Here is a 20269-nt window from a genome sequence, read left to right on the forward strand (position 1 = left end):
GGAAGAATGTCATTAATTTTAATAATGGCACTGACAGGGAGAAAGTATGAGTGAAAAGCTAAGGCTGTTGTCAAGTTGACTTAGGAGGGATGAGCTAATAAGCTCATTAATGGGCTATAAATTGTAGTGTTAATTCAGATTATATTATTTAAATGTATTCCTTGACACAGCAATTCTACTCATGGGCATATACCCTAGATAGAGGCCTGCACATGTAGAATATACCTAAAAGAATGGTTATGGTTTTACTGTTGGAAGAAGCCAAAAACTGAAAATGAACTTCATATACATTTATAACAGTATGAATAAATTGCAGTATATTCATGCAACTGAATACTATACAACCATGAAAATGAACACATTATAGCTCCACATAGCAATACAGATGAATCTCTCAAAAATAAAATCAAATGAAAGAAGACAGACACAAAATATTTTCATGTTATGATTCCATTTCATATAAAGTTCAAAATCGGGCCCATTTAAACTCTAGTTTTAGGGGCAAAGACAATAGTTACCTGTGAGGAGAAGACTGGAGTTAACCAATGATGAATATAAAAACAAATTTTTATATTTTTATATTTAATTTTTCTTATTAAAAAGAAAATGGAACTATTTCTATTCTGGGATAGATTTCAACCTCAAGGACCCATTATGTAATCCGTGTTTAAATGGATTTTTTTTTATTATTTAAAACGATGAGAAATGAAAGACTAAAAAAACTGGAGTAAGACTTTACCTAAGATAACAATACATTAACCAATAGATATACTATGTCACAAGCTCAGGGGGAAAAAGTCTATCTATGCACTGACAGAATATTGTTTATCTGAACAAACACATACTCTGATTCATTACACTATACCTGTGATGAGTGTGATTAAAAGCTCTTCAGAAGACACATGTGGTACATCTCAATTTTATTTGCAAAATAACTCATATTAGTTACATCATGAATTAAAATGTTATCCAACAGAAGTGTCCTGAATACATATCTGCATTTTAAAAAATCTTTTGGAATGCCAATTTACCATTCATAATTTGGAAGTACTGATTTACTTAATAAGACTTGAGTCCACATGCCCACTTCCTTGATAGGGCAAGGATTTCTGAGATGCTTTCAGAAATATGATCTAAGTCTCACTAAAATCACTATCTCATGGTTTCTAACATGAACTTATAGTGATAATATCAAATAAATATCATATAATCATTACACACCATAATATCCTAGTTTCAGAGAAAACGTAAATCCTAGATGTGAACTGAATTCTGAAAAGAAACCACATTATGACTCTTAATAGAAGCATAAAAGGGCTACCTGTGTTGACACCTTTGCATCTCTTTCATTATTTCCTTTCCTTCTGCATGCTTCATGACTACATTTAAATAAAATCCATTTCATTTTTCCCCACCCAAGTTAGTTCCCCTTACATTATCTCTGCCCAGGTACTCACAGTAACATTTTAGCAATCACTTCCGAGACAGATCCCACCAGAAAAAACCATCAAGAGTTTCAATCATAGCAATACTTGAACAGTCATTTACATGAAAAGCTTTTAAATTATGATACAATGAAAACAATATATGACTCTTTAATTCGCCATATATTTGTTTTGTTTTTTAATTAAAAACTTGACATCTTCCTTCTGCTAGTGTCTGTTCTCTTGCCACGATTGTAGAGGCTGCCACACATCCAGCTGATCTCTGACCCACCAAACAATACAAGCAGTAAAAAGGAAGTAGCACTGTGAAGTAACACCCCAATGTTCAACTAAAGTCTTTTACATGAGAGTTTTATAAATAGAGTATCCAAATTGGTTGAAAAATATAGTATTAAAAAAACTGGATAACTATGCATAATAAAAATAATGACAAAGATTTCATTCATTTGTGAAATTTAAAAAACAAAGGAAAAAAAGAGAAAGAGAGAGACAAATCAAGGAACAGAATCTTAACTCTAAAGAACAAACTGATGGTTACCAGAGGTGTGGTGGGTAGGAGGATGGGTAAAACAGGTGATGGGGATTAAGAAGTGCACTCATCATGATGAGCACTGGGTGATATATGGAATTGTTGAATCACTATATTATACACTGAAACTAATGTAACACCGTATGTTATACTGGAATTTTTTTAAAAATTTAAGATTTTATTTATTTGAAGGAGAGAGAACATAAGTTAGGTGGGAGGGAGCAGAGGGGGAGAGAGAAGCCAACTCCCCACTGAGCAGGGAACCTGACCACTTGGGGTTCAGTTCCAGGGTCTGGGGATCATGACCTGAGCTGAAGGCAGACACTTAACTGACTGAGCCACCCAGGCACCCCTGGAATTTAAATAAATAAATAAATAAATAAATAAATAAATAAATAATGGCAAGGAGAAAGACAGTTTTTCTTAGAAAAAAAGTTCTCAGATAAACATTTCCATTTGGGCCCTGAAAGTATGTACTCTAGAAAATTGATTCCATGAGTATTGATCCCATATTAAGGAAGAAAAACAGAGCAGGATTTATTTAAAAGGGAAAATTTGTAAAGATAACTTCAATATTTTAGCAGTGGGGCCTATTCTTTAAAAAAGAAGCAGAAACAACTGCAGCAGTACCATTAATCAACATCTTTTAACTGAGCTAGTCTAAAACTATTTTGTTGATCTTTCCTTTTTCTAAAAGGGAAGAAAGTCCTGGCACTATTTTTAAAGAAAGAGATTTCAGACAAGTCAGTAATGAAGCTGGATGAGTCTGAGTTCAGAGGGGCACCTGCCACCAGTCTCTCTTCTAGGACATTTGGACACATCTGTGATTTGCCTGAAAATGTCACTCTTACTCCCACCTCCAATTATTAAGGGACTATAACATCATAATTCATCATCTCACACACATATGTACTTATCTTCCCACTATCAAAGGAAAATCCTCACATAAATGACTGGAAATTCTTCTATTTTAAGATATCTGTAATAAAATATTTGATGCAAAACCTCTTCTGCGGGTTAAGCGGCTGCCTTCGGCTCAGGTCATGATCCCAGCGTCCTGGGATCGAGTCCCACATCGGGCTCCTTGCTTGGCGGGGAGCCTGCTTCTCCCTCTGCCTCTGCTGCCACTCTGTCTGCCTGTGCTTGCTCTCGCTTCTCTCTCTATGACAAATAAATAAATAAAATCTTTAAAAAAAAACAAAAAAACAACAAAAAAAAACCTCTTCTGCACCTGCTCCAGTCATCTAATAACAACATTTGAAAACAAGTGTGGTGGAAAAGTTTTTTTTTTTTTTAAAGATTTTATTTATTTAGGGGTGCCTGGGTGGCTCAGTGGGTTAAAGCCTCTGCCTTCAGCTCAGGTCATGATCCCAGGGTCCTGGGATCGAACCCCGTGTCCAGTTCTCAGCAACGCAGAGATAAATAAATATTTATTTGACAGAGATAGAGATCACAAGTAGGCAGAGAGGCAGGCAGAGATTCCTGAAGTGAGGCTCCATCCCAGGACCCTGTGATCATGACCCGAGCCAAGGGCAGAGGTTCAACCCACTGAGCCACCCAGGCACCCTTGGAAAAGTCTTTAAAAGTGATTTTTAGGGCGCCTGGGTGGCTCAGTGGGTTATGCCACTGCCTTCAGCTCAGGTCATGATCTCAGGGTCCTGGGATCGAGTCCCGCATTGGGCTCTCTGCTCAGCAGGGAGCCTGCTTCCCTCTCTCTCTCTCTCTGCCTGCCTCTCCATCTACTTGTGATTTCTCTCTGTCAAATAAATAAATAAAATCTTTAAAAAAAAAAAAAAAAAAAAAAAAAAGTGATTTTTAGGGCACCTGGGTGGCTCAGTGGGTTAAGCTGCTGCCTTCGGCTCAGGTCATGATCTCTGGGTCCTGGGATTGAGTCCCGCATCGGGCTCTCTGCTCAGCGGAGAGCTTGCTTCCCTTCCTCTCTCTCTGCCTGCCTCTCTGCCTACTTGTGATCTCTCTCTGTCAAATAAATAAATAAAATATTTTTTAAAAAGTGATTTTTATTTTATTTTAAAGAATTTATTTATTTATTTATTTATTTATTTGAGAGAGAAAAAGAACATGAGCAGGGGGAGGGGCAGAGGGAGAGGGAAAGCAGACTCCCTGTTGAGCAGGACTCGAGATCATGACCTGAGCTGAAGGCAGATGCTTAACTGACTGAGCCACCCAGGTCCTCCTATAATTTTACTTTTAAAGCCATATTTTTAGAGAATCACCAAATCAACTAGTGATTTATCCTTGTTCTTTTTAAAATATGGTAAATTCTGGTTCTATATTCCCCCCACCAAGGATCCTTTCTCTAAAGGATCTGGTACTGCACACTCTAAAGAAACAAAATACCAATGAAGGTCAAAACCTAGGCTAAGTCTCTCCTGCAAACACAGCAACAAAATAACCCACTTTTGAAATCTTATCAATTCACAATGTAGGCAGTAGAGTATAGTAATAATCATCAGGATAAACTTTAGAGTTGGACAGATGAGTGTTCAAATGCTAGGTCTGTTATTTATTAGCAATGTGACCTTGAGTTGCAATTTCATCATCTGTATAGTAGGATAATAATACCACCTACTTCAATGGGTTATGATGATTAAATTATATATTACATATATCAAAAATAGATATCAGGGAGGGTATGTGCTTTGGTGAGTGCTGTGAAGTGTGTAAACCTGGTGATTCACAGACCTGTACCCCTGGGGATAAAAATACATGTTTATAAAAAATAAAAAATTAAATAAAAAAAAGATATCAAATTATATAAAAATAATCACAACTTAGTAGATTAGAATTACTAAGTCTAAAACATGGTGCTAATATCAGAAAAAAAATAGTTGACATGACTTCTCTATGTAACAAGAGAAACCAAGTCTGAAATAGGTAGAGCCTAAATTAGAAGTTCCCTTTTCCTGAAACTTAGTTTACTGGGCCACAGAGTCCTAAAATTATGAGAAAAAAGTTTGATAAGGAACTCAGTAGTTGGTAAGTAGCAATGTGATAATATATCACATCTGATGGGGAAACTGAGTTGTTTTTTTTTTTTTTAAGATTTTATTTGTTTATTTGACAGAGAGAGACACTCAAGTGGGGAGAGAGATCACAAGTAGGCAAAGAGGCAGGCAGAGAGAGAGGGAGAAGCAGGCTCCCCGCCAAGGAGAGAGCCCGATGTGGGGCTCGATCCCAGGACCCTGGGATCATGACCTGGGCTGAAGGCAGAGGCTTAACCCACTGAGCCACCCAGGTGCCCCGGGAAACTGAGTTTTAAAGAAAAATGATTTCCTTTATCTTCTATTCCTTATTGTATTTATTTCTTATATTTCTTATTGTAGATTTTGAAGATACAAAATTGTGACAATTCACAAGAATGAGACCATACAAAATGAAACAAACTTCAAAATTTTAAGGCTGCCTCATGTTCCTACTGTTTCCTGCTATATCTCAAATACCCACATGGGTCGATCAACCCCAGCAACCTCTTCTTTCTTCCTGCCTGTTCCACCTCACTTAGCTAGTTCGAGACAAGAAAAAAACAAAGGTAGGAATTAAACACGTGCATATTCAAGTGCTTAAACATATGTCCAAATACCCACCAACTCTGTTCCTGAATTCAATTCTACATTTTATTTCTGTGGTGGGCTTTAGAATTAGCCTTGTTTGTAGTCCAGCTTCACCATGGCAACTCACTCCCAGGAACAGCATTCCTCTTTGCTGCATGTTGCAATGACCTCAGGATTAGGTTTATGTTTTTGTACTGGGCTCTCCTGTGCCTACACCCCTAATATTGGGTTATTAGTCCTCTTCAATACCTGCTGTGACTCCTTGAGAGCTGGACATCTGATTCACCCATTCTAACCAAGACTGGGGTTCTGTATAGACTTTGACTAATTGCATGTCACTCTTCCTTTCTCCCTTGGAACACATATCTCAACTATGCATTGAGTAACAGAATCCAGAACCTACTACCATATCTAGTCCCACATTCCTCCTGATGCAGCATCTTGAGTATACAAGATGAAAAGATGGTATGGTCTAGGGGTGCCTGCGTGGCTCAGTCAGCTAAGCTTCTGCCTTCCACTCAGTTTATGATCCCAGGATCTTGGGATGGAGTCCCTAGTCAGGCTCTCTGCTCAGTGGGGAGTCTGCTTCTCCCTCACCCTCTGCCCCTCCTCCCCCTTGTCTTCTCTCTCTCGCAAATAAATAAATAAAATCTTAAAGAAAAGATGGTACAGTCTAAAAACATAAAGGGCACAATCAGGGAGGCACACCCAAATTCTAACTTGCCACACTTCACAAGTTTTGGTTTTCTCATCTTCAAATGAGGATGAGTGAGATGATTAGTGAAGTAGTTCCAATCTAAGGCTGAAAAAAATCATCCAAGCATATCTTCTTGCTAAATCACAGACATAGGGGAGTCATTGAACTGTCAGAGATTAAAAGGGGATCACTTTATACACAAAGTGGAGAACTCTTGGATTCTCCATCAGAGATTCCAAATGGATTTACACTGAGGGTGGGGCATACTCGGAGCTCTGACAAATCACAGCCATATACATTATCATCACTCTTCAATGAGGGCCACAAAGAGCTGGGGGCCCTGTTCGATATCATCAAGGTCTCCTACAGATCTATAATTCTGTAATTCTCATGATGCAGACCTTTATACACTGGTGGTGTGCTCACAGGGACAAGCTTTGGGAGTTAGTTTTTATAAGGAAGATAGGTTTGGGGCACCTGGGTGGCTCAGTGGGTTAAAGTCTCTGCCTTCAGCTCAGGTCATGATCTCAGGGTCCTGGGATCGAGTCCCGCATCAGGCTCTCTGCTCAGCAGGGAGCCTGCTTTCCTTCCTCTCTCTCTGCCTGCCTCTCTGCCTACCTGTGATCTCTGTCTGTCAAATAAATTTTTAAAAAATAAAATAAAAAATAAGGAATATAGGTTTTAGTTGCTTCATGACCTCTGAAGGGTTTTTAAAGTTGCAGCCTGTATATCATAGCAAGGTTACAATCCCCCCCCTACCCAACCATGAAGAGACCATCAAAAGACACTAAAGGGGAGAGATAGTGATTGCTATAATTTTGCATGTTTTTCAGTACCTTGTTCAGCAACCTTATAAAAACATGTTCTGAGTGATTTAGTTGACACAAAGGAATTGAAGCAAGGTCTAACCAACTAAGCTAATGAAAAATAGGATTACAGATTCTGAAAACTCCTCAGTAAGTTCAGAAAAAGTCTGTTGGTCAAAGTGAACCTTGAGTCACTTTTAAACGGTAGGTGAGAGAGAATAAAAAGTGATTTAGGTAAGGTGCTTGTCATACAAAACAAGAATGTGAGAAGTCACACAAAATGAGCAAAAAGCTGAAAATACACATGCTAAATCTGAGGTTAATGAATGAGCCTGCACACATAATATGAATTTGAAAGTGTAGTCTCTATACTTGAAGTCAAAGTGATTTCAACAAATTCTGTCCTATGACTTCAACATAATTAGAAAAAAACATTGCCCTTTAGAAAAAGTAAGTGCATCAATCAAGTATTCATTGGTGGGAAGGTGGGTAAAGAGGGGGTGGTGTTCTAGAGTATCCAATCAAGAAAAATCCTAGATTAATGGCTGGGAGTTTAAAGGACCTTTTAAGTACAAGCAAAATTTTGAACATATGCATTTTTAGGAAAGGGATTCAATTGTTTTCTTTAGATTCTTGATGAGATAATGATCCCAAGTTGGTTAAGAATCCCCAGATTTAAGGAAAAATACAGTCTTTTGAATGCCCATTTGTCAGATTTAAGAAAAATATTTATAAATATAAATTGCTACCAAAGAAATGGTGCTGCTTTTATTTTTGGTTAGATTTCTAGGGCTGTGTATAATTTATAGTACTTAGTGTAAAGCATGGAAATACTACCAGTATAAAAATGAAAGGGAAAAGTTCTGATTTGACAAATAAAACTCCAACTGTATCAACTGTATTAAGAAGCAAGTGTTTCATACAAGCAAAGTAACATTTAAGAGACACTATATCCATTTAAAGTCAATAAAGTGAGCCAATTGTTTCCATATACTACCAAGAAGTGAAACTGATAGTGCAATATTGCCCTCTACTGGACCACACTAGTAAAGAAAAACCTAAAAAATCAGCAGGACTTCAAAGTTTTACTTTGAATAGAACTTAACTGAATGCTTCTTTTCCCATAAATGTAAGTTTAGCCTAATATTAGCATAAGTCTGGGTCATTCGTTCTATAATAATTTTAGTGTGGCACTAATTTAATGTGGTACAGAAGTTTAGAATATTCAGTTATGAATATAAGTTAACAAAAAAATAACAAACATAATAAATATTTTTCTTAAAACTATATAGGATTGGGGCACCTGGGTGGCTCAGTGGGTTAAGCTTCTGCCTTCAGCTCAGGTCATGGTCTCAGGGTCCTGGGTTTGAGTCCTGCATCAGGCTCTCTGCTCAGCAGGGAGCCTACTTCCTCCTCTCTCTCTCTCTCTTTCTCTCTCTGCCTGCCTCTCGGCCTACTTGTAATCTCTCTGTGTCAAATAAAACAAACAAACAAACTATATAGGATCTTAGAGTTGAAAAGGCTGAACAAAGTCTAGTCTAGCCAACTGTATGGTGCACATCTTCCTTCTCTTCCTTCTCTGCCAGGTAGTTACCAGCCTTGGCTTAATATTCTGGTTATAGAAAACACCATCCCTGAAACAGTCTATGCTGTTCTGCATAATTCCTTATAACTGAAAATTATTTCCCTCCTGATTCCATCTCTGCAGCAGAAAAACCCTCAAATATTTAAGAAGAGCAAATTAAAGGGGTGCCTGGGTGTCTCAGGTGGTTAAGCACCTGCCTTCAGTTAAGGTAATGATCCCACTGGGATCTAGCCCTGCATCTGGCTCCCTGCTTCTCCCTCTGCCTCTTCCCCCAGTCATGCTCTCTCTCTCTGTCCCAAATAAATAACATCTTCAAAACACACACACACACACACACACACACACACACACACATTTATTATCTTACAGTGCTTTAGGTCAGAAATCCAAGATGGGTCTCACTGAGCTAAAATCAAGTTGTCAACAGGGGTGCATCCCTTTCTGGAGGATCTAGGCTAGGAGACTCCATTTCCTTGCCTTTTCTAGCTTCTAGAGGCCACCCATATTCCTAGTTCCCTTCCACTGTTTTCAAAGTGAGCAACATTACATCTGAGCGTTCTTTCATAATCACATCTTCCTCTGACCCTGACCTCAGAAGAAAGGTGCTTTTAAGGACTCATATAATTGGATTGAGCTGACTCAGATAATTCAGGAAGCAGCCATTCCTGCTTCATCCGTTACATGGCCGTTGTTTTTCTAACAACTTATGTTTACTCCTGTTAAATAGCATCTTGTTAGATTTTCCCTTTTTGTGAGATCTTTTGGATCTCAATTATAATACTCAGTCTATCTGCTATATTCTCAATTCTATGTCATACACACCTGTTGTGAGTGTTCCCATTATATCATCACTCACAGAATCATGAACAAGATAAGGTATGAGTAGCCTTGCAGGACATCAGAAATCTCTCCAAAGTTCTATGATTCTTGAATTTCAGTGTGCACTTTAACTCTAGAAGGGCTTCTGTCCCCCATATCTAGAGATTCTGATTTAGGAGATTTAAGACAAGGCCCAGCAACCTGCTTTCAACACCCTTCTCCAAGTGAGTTTCAGATCTGCAGAGGAGTACACTTGGAGAAATACTGTCCAGTTTGAAATCACTTATTAATCAGTTCATTTTGGGTAATGCCAGGCAGGTACAACCCACCCAACTGTCTTCACATTCTACTCATGTTTCCTGCCACTTTCAGGAAGTTACCATAAGAAAGAAACTTGGGGCACCTGGGTGGCTCAGTCAATTGGGGGCTGTGTTCAGCTCAGGTCATGATCCCAGGGTCCTTAGGGTTGAGCCCCACATAGGGCTCCCGACTCGGTGGAGAGCCTGCTTCTCCCTCTCCCTCTGCCTGTCGCGCTGCCTACTTGTGTTCTCTATCTCTCTGTCAAATTTAAAGGAAAAGAAAGAAACCTGCTCAAATGACTAGCTGAATTTCAGTCACACAGGGGCTTTACCCCTACCTTCCCTGCTCTATCAGTCCTGCTAGCCTATAAAAGGAAGAAAAAATGCAGACATAATCTGTTGTTAATGAATCTGTGTGTTGACCATGTGTTCCTCATCCTCAGTGCCTATGATGTACTCTAGCTCCTCATCTAGAATCTTGCCAGAGTTTTAGGGTCAAGCTCACTAGTTGGTAGTTAACAAAACCACCTTTAGAAAATTGAAACTGCTGGGGCGGCTGGGTGGCTCAGTTGGTTAAGTGACTGCCTTCAGCTCAGGTAACGATCCTGGAGTCCCAGGATGGAGTCCCACATCGGGCTCCCAGCTCCATGGGGAGTTGGCTTCTCCCTCTGACCTTCTCCCCTCTTATGCTCTCTCTCTCTCTGTCTCTCTCAAATAAATAAATAAAATCTTAAAAAAAAAGAAAAAGAAAATTAAAACCACCTTCTCTGTCTCCAGTCATTTGGAAAATCTGCTATCCTTTAAAAGCTCTCAGAGATCATGGACAACTGCAGGTTCTTTCTGAATCCATCCTGGAATGTCATTCATTCAGTCCCAAATACCTGAACCCATTTAGAGAAGCTTTACCATGTGGAGCTTTCACTCTCCCTTACTAGCCAATGATCAATCTAGGGATGCCTGGATGGCTCACACAGTTAAGCCACTGCCTTAGGCTCAGGTCATGATCGAGTCCTGGGATCAAGCCCCTCACTGGGCTCCTTGCTCAGCCGGGAACCTGCTTCTCTGACTCTGCCTGCCACTCTGCCTGCTTGTGCTCAATTTCTCACTCTGACAAATAAATAAATAAAATCTTTTTTTAAAAAGAAAGTATTTTTTTAAAAAATGATATAGATATATCGCATTTAGGTTGAAGATCATTTTCCTTGACAGAAAGGACAGAAGCAAAATTAAGATTTTTTAGAAATTCCACTTTCTCTGTTTCATTCATCAATAGTATCAGTTCCGAACACATCCTCTTTTTCATCTCTTGCTGTAATCATAACTTAAAGTACCCCCCCCAAGTCTTCCTTGGCAATTCTTACAAGCCACTACTCATTCAAGATTTTATTTTCCAGTTGCTATTACAGAGCTAAGCCTCCTTCTTACATTTGCATTACTCTGGCTTTCATGTATCCTGTTTTGGAAACTGATTTCAGTTTGGCAAAAAAAAAAAAAAAAAAAATTGGAGCCGGATGATATATACAAAGGGGCTCATTAGGCTAGTCTTATTATTTTTTAAATTTTCTAAAATAAATAGTCAAATAAGTACATATAAATATATAAATACAAATGTTTATGTAAACACAGAGAGAAAGAGATGCCCCGTTGTCTTCTTCATTGGGATGTGCTTTTTCATCCTTAAACTTTCTTTTATTGGTTGGGATAATTCAGTTTTAATTGAAGTGTGAATTGTACTTTCTCTGAACCCCCAATATTTTTATCTTCCAGCCTAGATTCCTCTGCCATTTTTCTTTGCTTTTTCTTTGCATTGTTTGACATCTACCTCTCAAAAAGGAAGGATAAAGGGCTCCACAACTAGGGGTGATTGCAGCTCTCGGCACCTGGCCCAGCTTCAAACTGTTTATTGTTCAGGAAATTCTCTGCAAGCTCAGCTTGGAGGATGATCACTCCACGCCCCAAGTGCATATGGTTGGTCAAAGTATACAACAATTTTGATGTTGAGCATGATGCTCTGAACACTGAAATGGCCATCAATGAAATCACCAGAGGTGAGGATGAGGTCACCATTGTCAACATTTTAACCAACAGCAGCAATGAACAGAGATGGGATATTGCTTTGCCTACCAGAAAAGGATCTAAAAGGAGCTTGAATCAGCACGGAAATCAGCCTTGTCCAGTCCCTTGAAGACTGTGATTTGGGGCCTAATGAAAACACCTGCTCAGCCTGATGCTTCTGAGCTGAAAGCCTCTATGAAGAGGCTGAGGACTGATGAGGACTCCCTCACTGTGATGATCTGCTCAAGGACCAACCAAGAGCTTCAGGAAATCAATAGGGTCTACAAGGAATTGTACAAGACTGAGCTGGAGGACATAATTTCTGACACATCTGGTGACTTCCACAAGCTGATGGTTGCCCTTGCAAAGAGTAAAAGAGCAGAGGATGGCTCTGTCATTAATTATGAACTGACTAAGCAAGATGCCTGGGATGTCTATGATGCTGGAGTGAAGAGGTAAGGAACTGATATGCCCAAGTGGATCAGTATCATGACCAAGTATGTATCACCTTCAGAAAGTATTTGAAAGGTGCAAGAGCAAATAGCCCTTATGACATGCGGAAGAGGGTCAAGAAGGAGGTCAAAGGAGACCTGGAAAATGCTTTCCTGAACTGGGTCCAGAACATTCAGAACAAGTCCCTGTATTTTGCTGACTGACTGTATGACTCCATGAAAGGCAAGGGGACTCACAATAAAATCCTATTTAGAATCATGATTGATCATGATCTCTCTCAGTGAAGCAGACAGATTGGAAATTAGGTCTGAATTCAAAAGAAAGTAGAGCAAGTCCCTGCATTACTGCATCCATCAAGACATGAGGGTGACTGCCAAAAAGCACAGCTATACCTGTGTGAAGGGGGAAGGGTGACTGAGGCTTACAACAGCATGAACATCCAGGAGTGGTGCTCCTTTGTTTCCAGCTAACAGTTCTAGAATATAGCCCTGCGAGGATAACATTAGCATCACCCCTCCCCATCCTTATTTCAGTTGCCTAAGCACTGCCTGTTTCTCATGTTTAGTCTCTTCTTTTAGCCAAAGAAATGAACATACCAAAGAGTTGGAAGTGAAATCTATAATATGAAATACTTTGCCTCTTGTGTACTGTGTCATAAACAGATGAATTTTTACTCTAAAATTTTAAACTGAATTTTTCTCAAAAAAAAAAAAAAAGGTAGGATACATTTAATTATGCCTGTTTCTCTCATCCTATCAGGAATACAAATTTTAAAAAGTTATCAGTTTATTATCAGACTAGATTATTTCTGCCATTATCCTTTAGGACAGTGGTTCTCAAAGTGTCCTCCTTTGTAGCAGAACCAACCTCACCCATGAGCTTGTGAGAAACACAAATTCATGGGTCCCACCAAACTACTATATCAGAATCTCTAAGGAAGGGGCCTGGGAAACTCTCCAAATGAGTCCGACGCATTTTAGAGTTTGAGAACCACTATTTTATTCAAGAGCTGTCGATGTGCTTTTAACCAAATGTGATTTCCATCAAGTCCCTAGACACTGGGAGTCTCTCATACTACTGTAAACACTAATAACCTTTAGGACTATTTTATAATCTGTAATTCATTATCTTCTTCCCTTGGCCAAAGGTCATTCAACACACTTCCATTCCTGAATCTATCTCATTTCTCTCTTTTTTATTCTCCTCTGGATGGTGTTCAGCATCCTTCCACTCACAGGATCTCAAATCTCAATGTAGGTAAATAATTTCTTGCCATACCACACTATTATATATTTCCTCTTAACACATTGGACTCTCATAAAAAAGTACCCTAACATTGCTATATTCAAGTGATGAGCCCAAATCCAGAAAGTCATCATGACAGTCATGGCATACTTATTACTATCCCTTATAATCTCGACTTTATCATTCATATTTTGTTTTCTGTTATAAAGATTTGGAGACTCTAAGTACTACACCTAGCTAGAGTCCATATTGTTGTCTGTTGTGAGTTTCTGGATACTGCTCCCATTTATTCTGTTTACCATGTCTTACTTGATGTCTAACAGGTTTTACCAGTTAATCTGCTTGTTTTTATCCTCTCTAGCAGTATTCAATCTAAAACTGTCCTAACCAGATCATTTCCTAAGAAAACACACACAGATGTATTCTACCTCTCCCTCCATATTCTCCAAAACTCAGAGAAGACGTTGATTATATAATCTGCAAGCTTTTCTTCCTAAGCTTTCAAATTAGTGCTTTTATAATTATGATAAATAAAAACCATAGCTGTAGCCAGAAAGGGATTGATAGGGCTGAATATGAAGGAATTAATAGAAATTTAATAGTTTGATTTTTTTTAAAAAACCCTTACTTGAGGTCATCCTTTTTCTTGGTCCTTTTGTAAGCAGATACATAATACCACCATGCTGATAAAAAATTATCTGGTTTCAAATCAATACTCCTGTGATCATAATTTTCTACTCTAGAAGTGGAAACACTGAATCATTCAAAGTCACTCAATTGTATATTCTACTCTGAATTATGAGACAACTAGCATGAATCAACTCCAACATAATAATTTATTGTACACACAAATAAGTTCTAAGTTTTACAAGATCTAAGTTGAAAAACTACAATGCAGAAGAAACATGTCACTAGAGAAGTCACAGAATTTATATTCAAAATGTTAAGAATAATCTGAAATGTGTAATTTGTTTAAAATAGGATATGTAACTAGTTAAGTTAACTAGTTTGGAAAGCAATTTATATTCACTCTACATAACATATCTCAACTCCAAGAAAGTAACAAAAGACAGCAATAAAGAAAGTAAGCAAACATAATAATAGTAAAAAATCACAAAATGAACCATAACCACAACTTATTAAAGAAAACTGGGTTCTGAAAATTCTATACAGTGTGTAACACTGTGTACTTTTTGAATAAATTATCCTTAAGAAATCAATGAGTAAAAATATACTACTCAATACCAAGGAAAACAATGAGTCACATAACACACTATACTGTGGAAATGTATTAATTCCCCAACAACTGGAATAGTCACATATTTCCGTTAAATAGTTTAGTGGTTAAAATCAGTTACAAGAAGTAAGTAGAGGTTTTTTTTTTAAGATTTTATTTATTTATTTGACAGAAGGAGATCACAAGTAGGCAGAGAAGCAGGCAGAGAGAGAGGGGGAAGCAGGCTCCCCGTCGAGCAGAGAGGCTGATGCGGAGCTCGATCCCAGGACCCTGGGATCATAACCTGAGACGAAGGCAGAGGCTTTAACACACTGAACCACCCAGGTGCCCCATAAGTAGAGTTTAATCAGAATAATTCTTTTAAAAAAATAGCATTTTCTATTTCTAATATGGAATATAAGAATTCCATAAGTATTCAATAAATATTAAGTGAATATGTTAAAATGATCAGTTAAGTGATAAAAATGGAAAATATAAATTTTAATGTCAAAATATAAACTCTGAGAGAAAGAATTTGGTGGCAAGATATATAACCACACTCAGAAAATATGCTTCTTATTTCTAGTTTTGTTACTCAAACACTGCAACTTTTTATAAGCCACTCAGCTTTCACAGTCTGTTTCTTGCTACCAAAACTGGATCCTGAAAATGACCTATCAATGAGAAATGCTTTGATGATTGACTAGAAAATGATTTTATGTGTTTATAATCCTCCATACATCATCATCCCCTTTCTCATATTTGTTCCGTCATCTTGCCATTGACAGAGATACTACTTAAAACCATTCTACTCTTCTTCACTTCCCAGCTCTTCTCTATCATTCATCTAGCTTCATCAGGTCTTAAATCAATCTTCAGCCTTTTGGGAGCTAATAAACATATTATTTGCTCCAACATATTTTGTTCAGCCAAAGAAAGTGATAGTATGAGATATAATGTTCTAGTGATGCTTTCAGATTCTTACGGAAAAGACACACATGTAAATGGATATGTTTAGAACTCACTGTAATTTGAAATTACAAAGGTCATTTTCCCTATAGGATAGTTTTATGTTTTCATGTCAGTTTTGACACACAAGAATGTTACAGTAATAACTACTATTATTTTTTTCACTTAACAAAGGAAAAAAGTTAAAATAAACATGAGGCTATTTCCTTCCCTTTTCCTGTTGACTAAAAGTGGTGCCATTTTTTTACATTTTACTCCAGAAAATAAGATTCTTCATAACAAATGACCGTATCCCCGGACCATTATAACATGCATACATCTATCTCCAAAACATATCTGAAGTTCTGGTCAAATATCTTTCTCTTACCAATATGCCTCATACAGATCTAAAGTTTAATGAATATGTGCTATAGAATGAGGACCTTTATTTTATTTTTTTTAAAGATTTTATCTATTTATTTGACAGAGAGAGAGATCACAAGTAGGCAGAGAGGCGGCCAGAGAGGGGGCAGGAAGCAGGCTCCCTGCTGAGCAGAGAGGCTGATGTGGAGCTTGATCCCAGGACCCTGAGATCATGACCTGAGCCGAAGACAAAGGCTTAACCCACTGAGGCACCCAGGTGCCCCAAGGACCTTTAAAAAAACAAAACAAAACAAACAAACAAAAAAAAACCACAGTCCTTTCAACAGCCTAAGGAACACTGTCTTCTTTACTAAGTCTTCAAAAAGTGACTTAAACTAGTCATTTCAAACTAGAAAATAAGAGAAATTCTCTGAAATCTCTACCTTTCAATTCCTTTAGAGGACTTCTGACCTTTGGGATTTTCATGCTCAAAGGCACTATACTTTTATTATGTAACTTCCCACAGAAAACTGAACCATGTGATCTTCTCAGTCCTGGTGACACAATAAATATTAAAAACTAAAACAAAACAAACAAACCAACCAATCCTATGATAAACTAACTTAATAATTCATTTTCTCACCCAATCATTCAACATTATTAAGCATTCAATAAGTACAAAAAAAAAAAAACCTAGAAAATACAACATTGTAAGGAATATTTTTACATCTCCATTTTTGAGATATTTCTAGCATGCATTTCACATATAATTTTATGCATTTAAATGACCTTACCTCTCTTACAGATAGTTGTGGTGGAAAGGAGACCGAAAATACCAAGTTGGTAAATTCAAACCCAGAGGCCTCAACTTTTTGGCACACCTAAAAAAGTATTACATAAAAGCATTTTTTATTACATAAAACAGTATTTATATATATAAATTCTCAGGAATTGCTGAAAATTTTACATTAATCTTCGTAACATGGATTTTTGGTCCAGGAAATGGCACTACACTTCTAAACTTTCACCTCATGGAATTCTCGTAAGCATCCCAAAAATCCCAAAATCAAGTATTTGCTAACATGACCCTGAAAACTGATATCATGAGATGTCAACACAGCCAGGACTTATTTGCAGAACAATCTGTTGAATGTCAGAATAGTTTTCTTTTAGATCACCTCACAACTTAAAAAAGATTTTTAAACAAAATTAAGCCAAATTTGGCACTCCTGACAGTTGAAAACAAAAGGCAATCCCACGTTCAATCATGTACCTTCCACAAGACTGTAACACTTGTCTTTTCAAGACACTAATAGGTATGACTAAGAGCTCTTCTCTAACTCCTTAGCTATGTTAAACAGCAGAGGGAAAAACACTATATTTTTCTTCAGTTAAGTAGCACTCATGACTCAAATACATGGACACCTACTTCATTAATTTTCAGTTATCTTGTTAATAAAAAAGTAATTGGAGAATAGTAGGCTTGTTTTATTTTTTCATTAAGAACTCTTTTAATGATCCATTGGTGTAAAACAAGTTGAAATGAATGGTACTGTTACTTTAGATACAAGAATTCTAGGCTTTAAGGCCAAAAATTTCTACATAATTGCACATATAATAAAAAACAAATTATTTACCTTTTTAATGAACTCTTTTTCACAGAATTCTTGAAGAATTCCTAGACACACATTGCACACATTTAAATTTGAGTTCTTGGAAGCAATGCTACCATCTTCAATAATGGAGACCCTTCCCTCTCCATTCTGACTCAGATTATCAATCCCATCAATCCCATCTTCTAGTTCTTGTAGTCGAATTTTCTTGGGAGGTGGGTTTGGAACTTCCAAAATTAATTCATCTTTTTCAGTTTCCAGAAATTTCTGTAGTTCATTGAGCAAGTCCTGGAAAGTTAATTTGAAAAAAGTAATAACCCTTTTACAATGACCTTAAGGTTAGGATGAAAATAGGAGTGAAATTATGATATACTGCAGACTTACACAATGTTGATTTATATCAATTTTGGAGCAATGGATTAATTTTATTAGCCAGCGTTGGCTTTCTGGGGAATTTAAAGAAAACTACCTAATGTCCACAATATGTGTGAATATTTTTCCAAAAGGGTTTCACATATTAGTGAAGCTAAAGTCCTAAAGCTGAAGCAGAAGATTCCATTAACAAATTTATCACAGGCATGATTCGTTTTACTATACTTCAGTATATTGTGCTTTGCAGATACTGCATCTTTATAAATTGAAGGTTTGTGGCAACCTTATATCAAGCAAGTCTATTACACCATTTTTCCAACAGGATTTGTTCACTTTGTGTCTCTGTGTCACATTTTAGTAATTCTCACAATATTTGAAACTTTTTCATTATTATACTTGTGACAGTGATCTGTGATCAGGGACCACAACTCGTTGAAAGCTTAGATGATGGTTAGCACTTTTTAGCAATAAATTATTTTTTAATTAAGTATGTACATTTTTAGATATAATGCTATTATATAACAGACTACAGTATGTAAGTTCCATCTGTACTGGGAAACCAAAAAATTCATTTGACTCACTTCACTGTGATACTTGCTTTATTATGGTGGTCTGGTACCAAACCCACAATATCTATGAGGTATACCTGTGATTTGGTTTGTAGTTATGTTGTGAGGGTCATTCATTTGCTAATTTTAGTAAAAACAAACAAAATTCAATTCTAACCATTAATAAATAGAAATACAAACTGAATTTCCATTCTTGCTAGGTTATTTAATAATCTCACAATCACTAAAACATCTGTACGATATTTATTAATATGAAATCTGAAAAATTAGAAGTTATACATCTGTCAAGTAAAAGTAATTTCAAGACAAGTCACTAAACAAAGGTAAACAGTTGCTGGCAATGCTGAAAATTGGCCGAGTAATTACAAAAACCATTTATATGCATTAACTGAAAAGAAGCCCTCCACTACATTCTGGTTTGCCTCATTTCTGTGACCCTTTGTACTAGAATGTTAAAAGTTGCATTCTTTTAAAACCATTCTCATATTTCAGACATTCCACCCATCTAAATACTCACAGGACTTTTTCTCTGTCTTGCCTAATTAGACAGATTTTATTGCTCACTTGTTAAATAGATGTCCTTTTAAAACTTACTCAGATTACAATTTACTGACTTTAAAGAAAAAAATATTTCACTCAAATAAATTTAATTCATTTTATTAGGACAGTAGCTCTATTTCATCTTTAACAGAAATACTAATATATACATACACATATAGGTATATTATGACCCACACAAATATGTTTATTACCTAAGTTCTATAATTCCAGTATAACATAGTACATGTATATGTATGTGTACATAGTTACATGACTACAAAGATCAAAATTTAAATACAATTTAATTAAGTAAAATTTACCAAAAAAATTGTCTTCAAATATTTTCATGTTTATTTACATAAAAGGATACAAATAAAAGTTGGCAACACTAAGTCTCTTTATTTAATATATATTTTAAATCTTAAAACATATTTTAAATATGAAAACAAAAGCATAGAATAATAGAATCATATAATGTGTCTGAAAAATGTGCAAGGAGAATTACACAAAACCAATCTGATTACTTCATAGTCATAGTGTATATAAATGAATATACACACATATATTAATCATCATAGCATATGTATCATTTTCAAAGTGTTTTCACATACTTTATTAGAAATTGTCCCTTAAAATCCTGTGAGGTGATGTTATCATCATTCCCATTTAGAAAGGAGAAAACTGAAGCTGGAACTGGAATTCAAATCCATGTCTTCTAGCTCCAAATTCTAGGCTTTGGATTCAGACAGACAGTTCATATCCTAGCTTGCTCACTTAATAGCTGTGTAACTTTGGGCAGGTTGTTTAACCTCTCTGTGCCTCAGTTTCTTCATCTGAAAATAGAGACAATCATAGCATGTACTTACCTAATAGGTTATTATTAGGATTAGATGAGAGCTTGACATATAAAAATATTATTTGAATATTAGATATAATTATTATTTCCAAAATAATAGAAAGAACTAATATATAAGGAAAATGATTGATACCTTTAACTTCTGAGCAATTTTTTAAAATTGTAAGAAACTGAGTGTGCATGTGTGTGTGTGTACATACGGTTTAGATAGGTATATATTTATATATATATATATAATTACTATCTGTCTCTAAAAAGAATGTCACTAATAGAATCAAGTCTACTTC

The 20269-nt window shown here is 36.6% G+C and overlaps 1 protein-coding gene across 5 annotated transcripts in view; it reads right to left on the reverse strand.

Annotated features, from left to right (window-relative positions):
• The window catches only part of PUS10 (pseudouridine synthase 10), a 76997-nt gene that overhangs the window by 51524 nt on the left and 5204 nt on the right, over nt 1-20269 (reverse strand). For all 5 annotated transcript variants that reach the window (XM_004742018.3, XM_045077874.1, XM_013051080.2 and 2 more), the window contains exons 3-4: nt 17670-17933; nt 16827-16913 (exon numbers count right to left, since the gene is read on the reverse strand). In XM_004742018.3, coding sequence (XP_004742075.1) covers nt 16827-16913; nt 17670-17933 — 351 coding nt within the window. The remainder of the gene's footprint in view (nt 1-16826; nt 16914-17669; nt 17934-20269) is intronic.

Source organism: Mustela putorius, unplaced genomic scaffold (assembly GCF_011764305.1).
Source record: "Mustela putorius furo isolate JIRA1106 unplaced genomic scaffold, ASM1176430v1.1 tig00000224_pilon_pilon_pilon, whole genome shotgun sequence".
Lineage (NCBI taxonomy): Eukaryota > Metazoa > Chordata > Mammalia > Carnivora > Mustelidae > Mustela > Mustela putorius.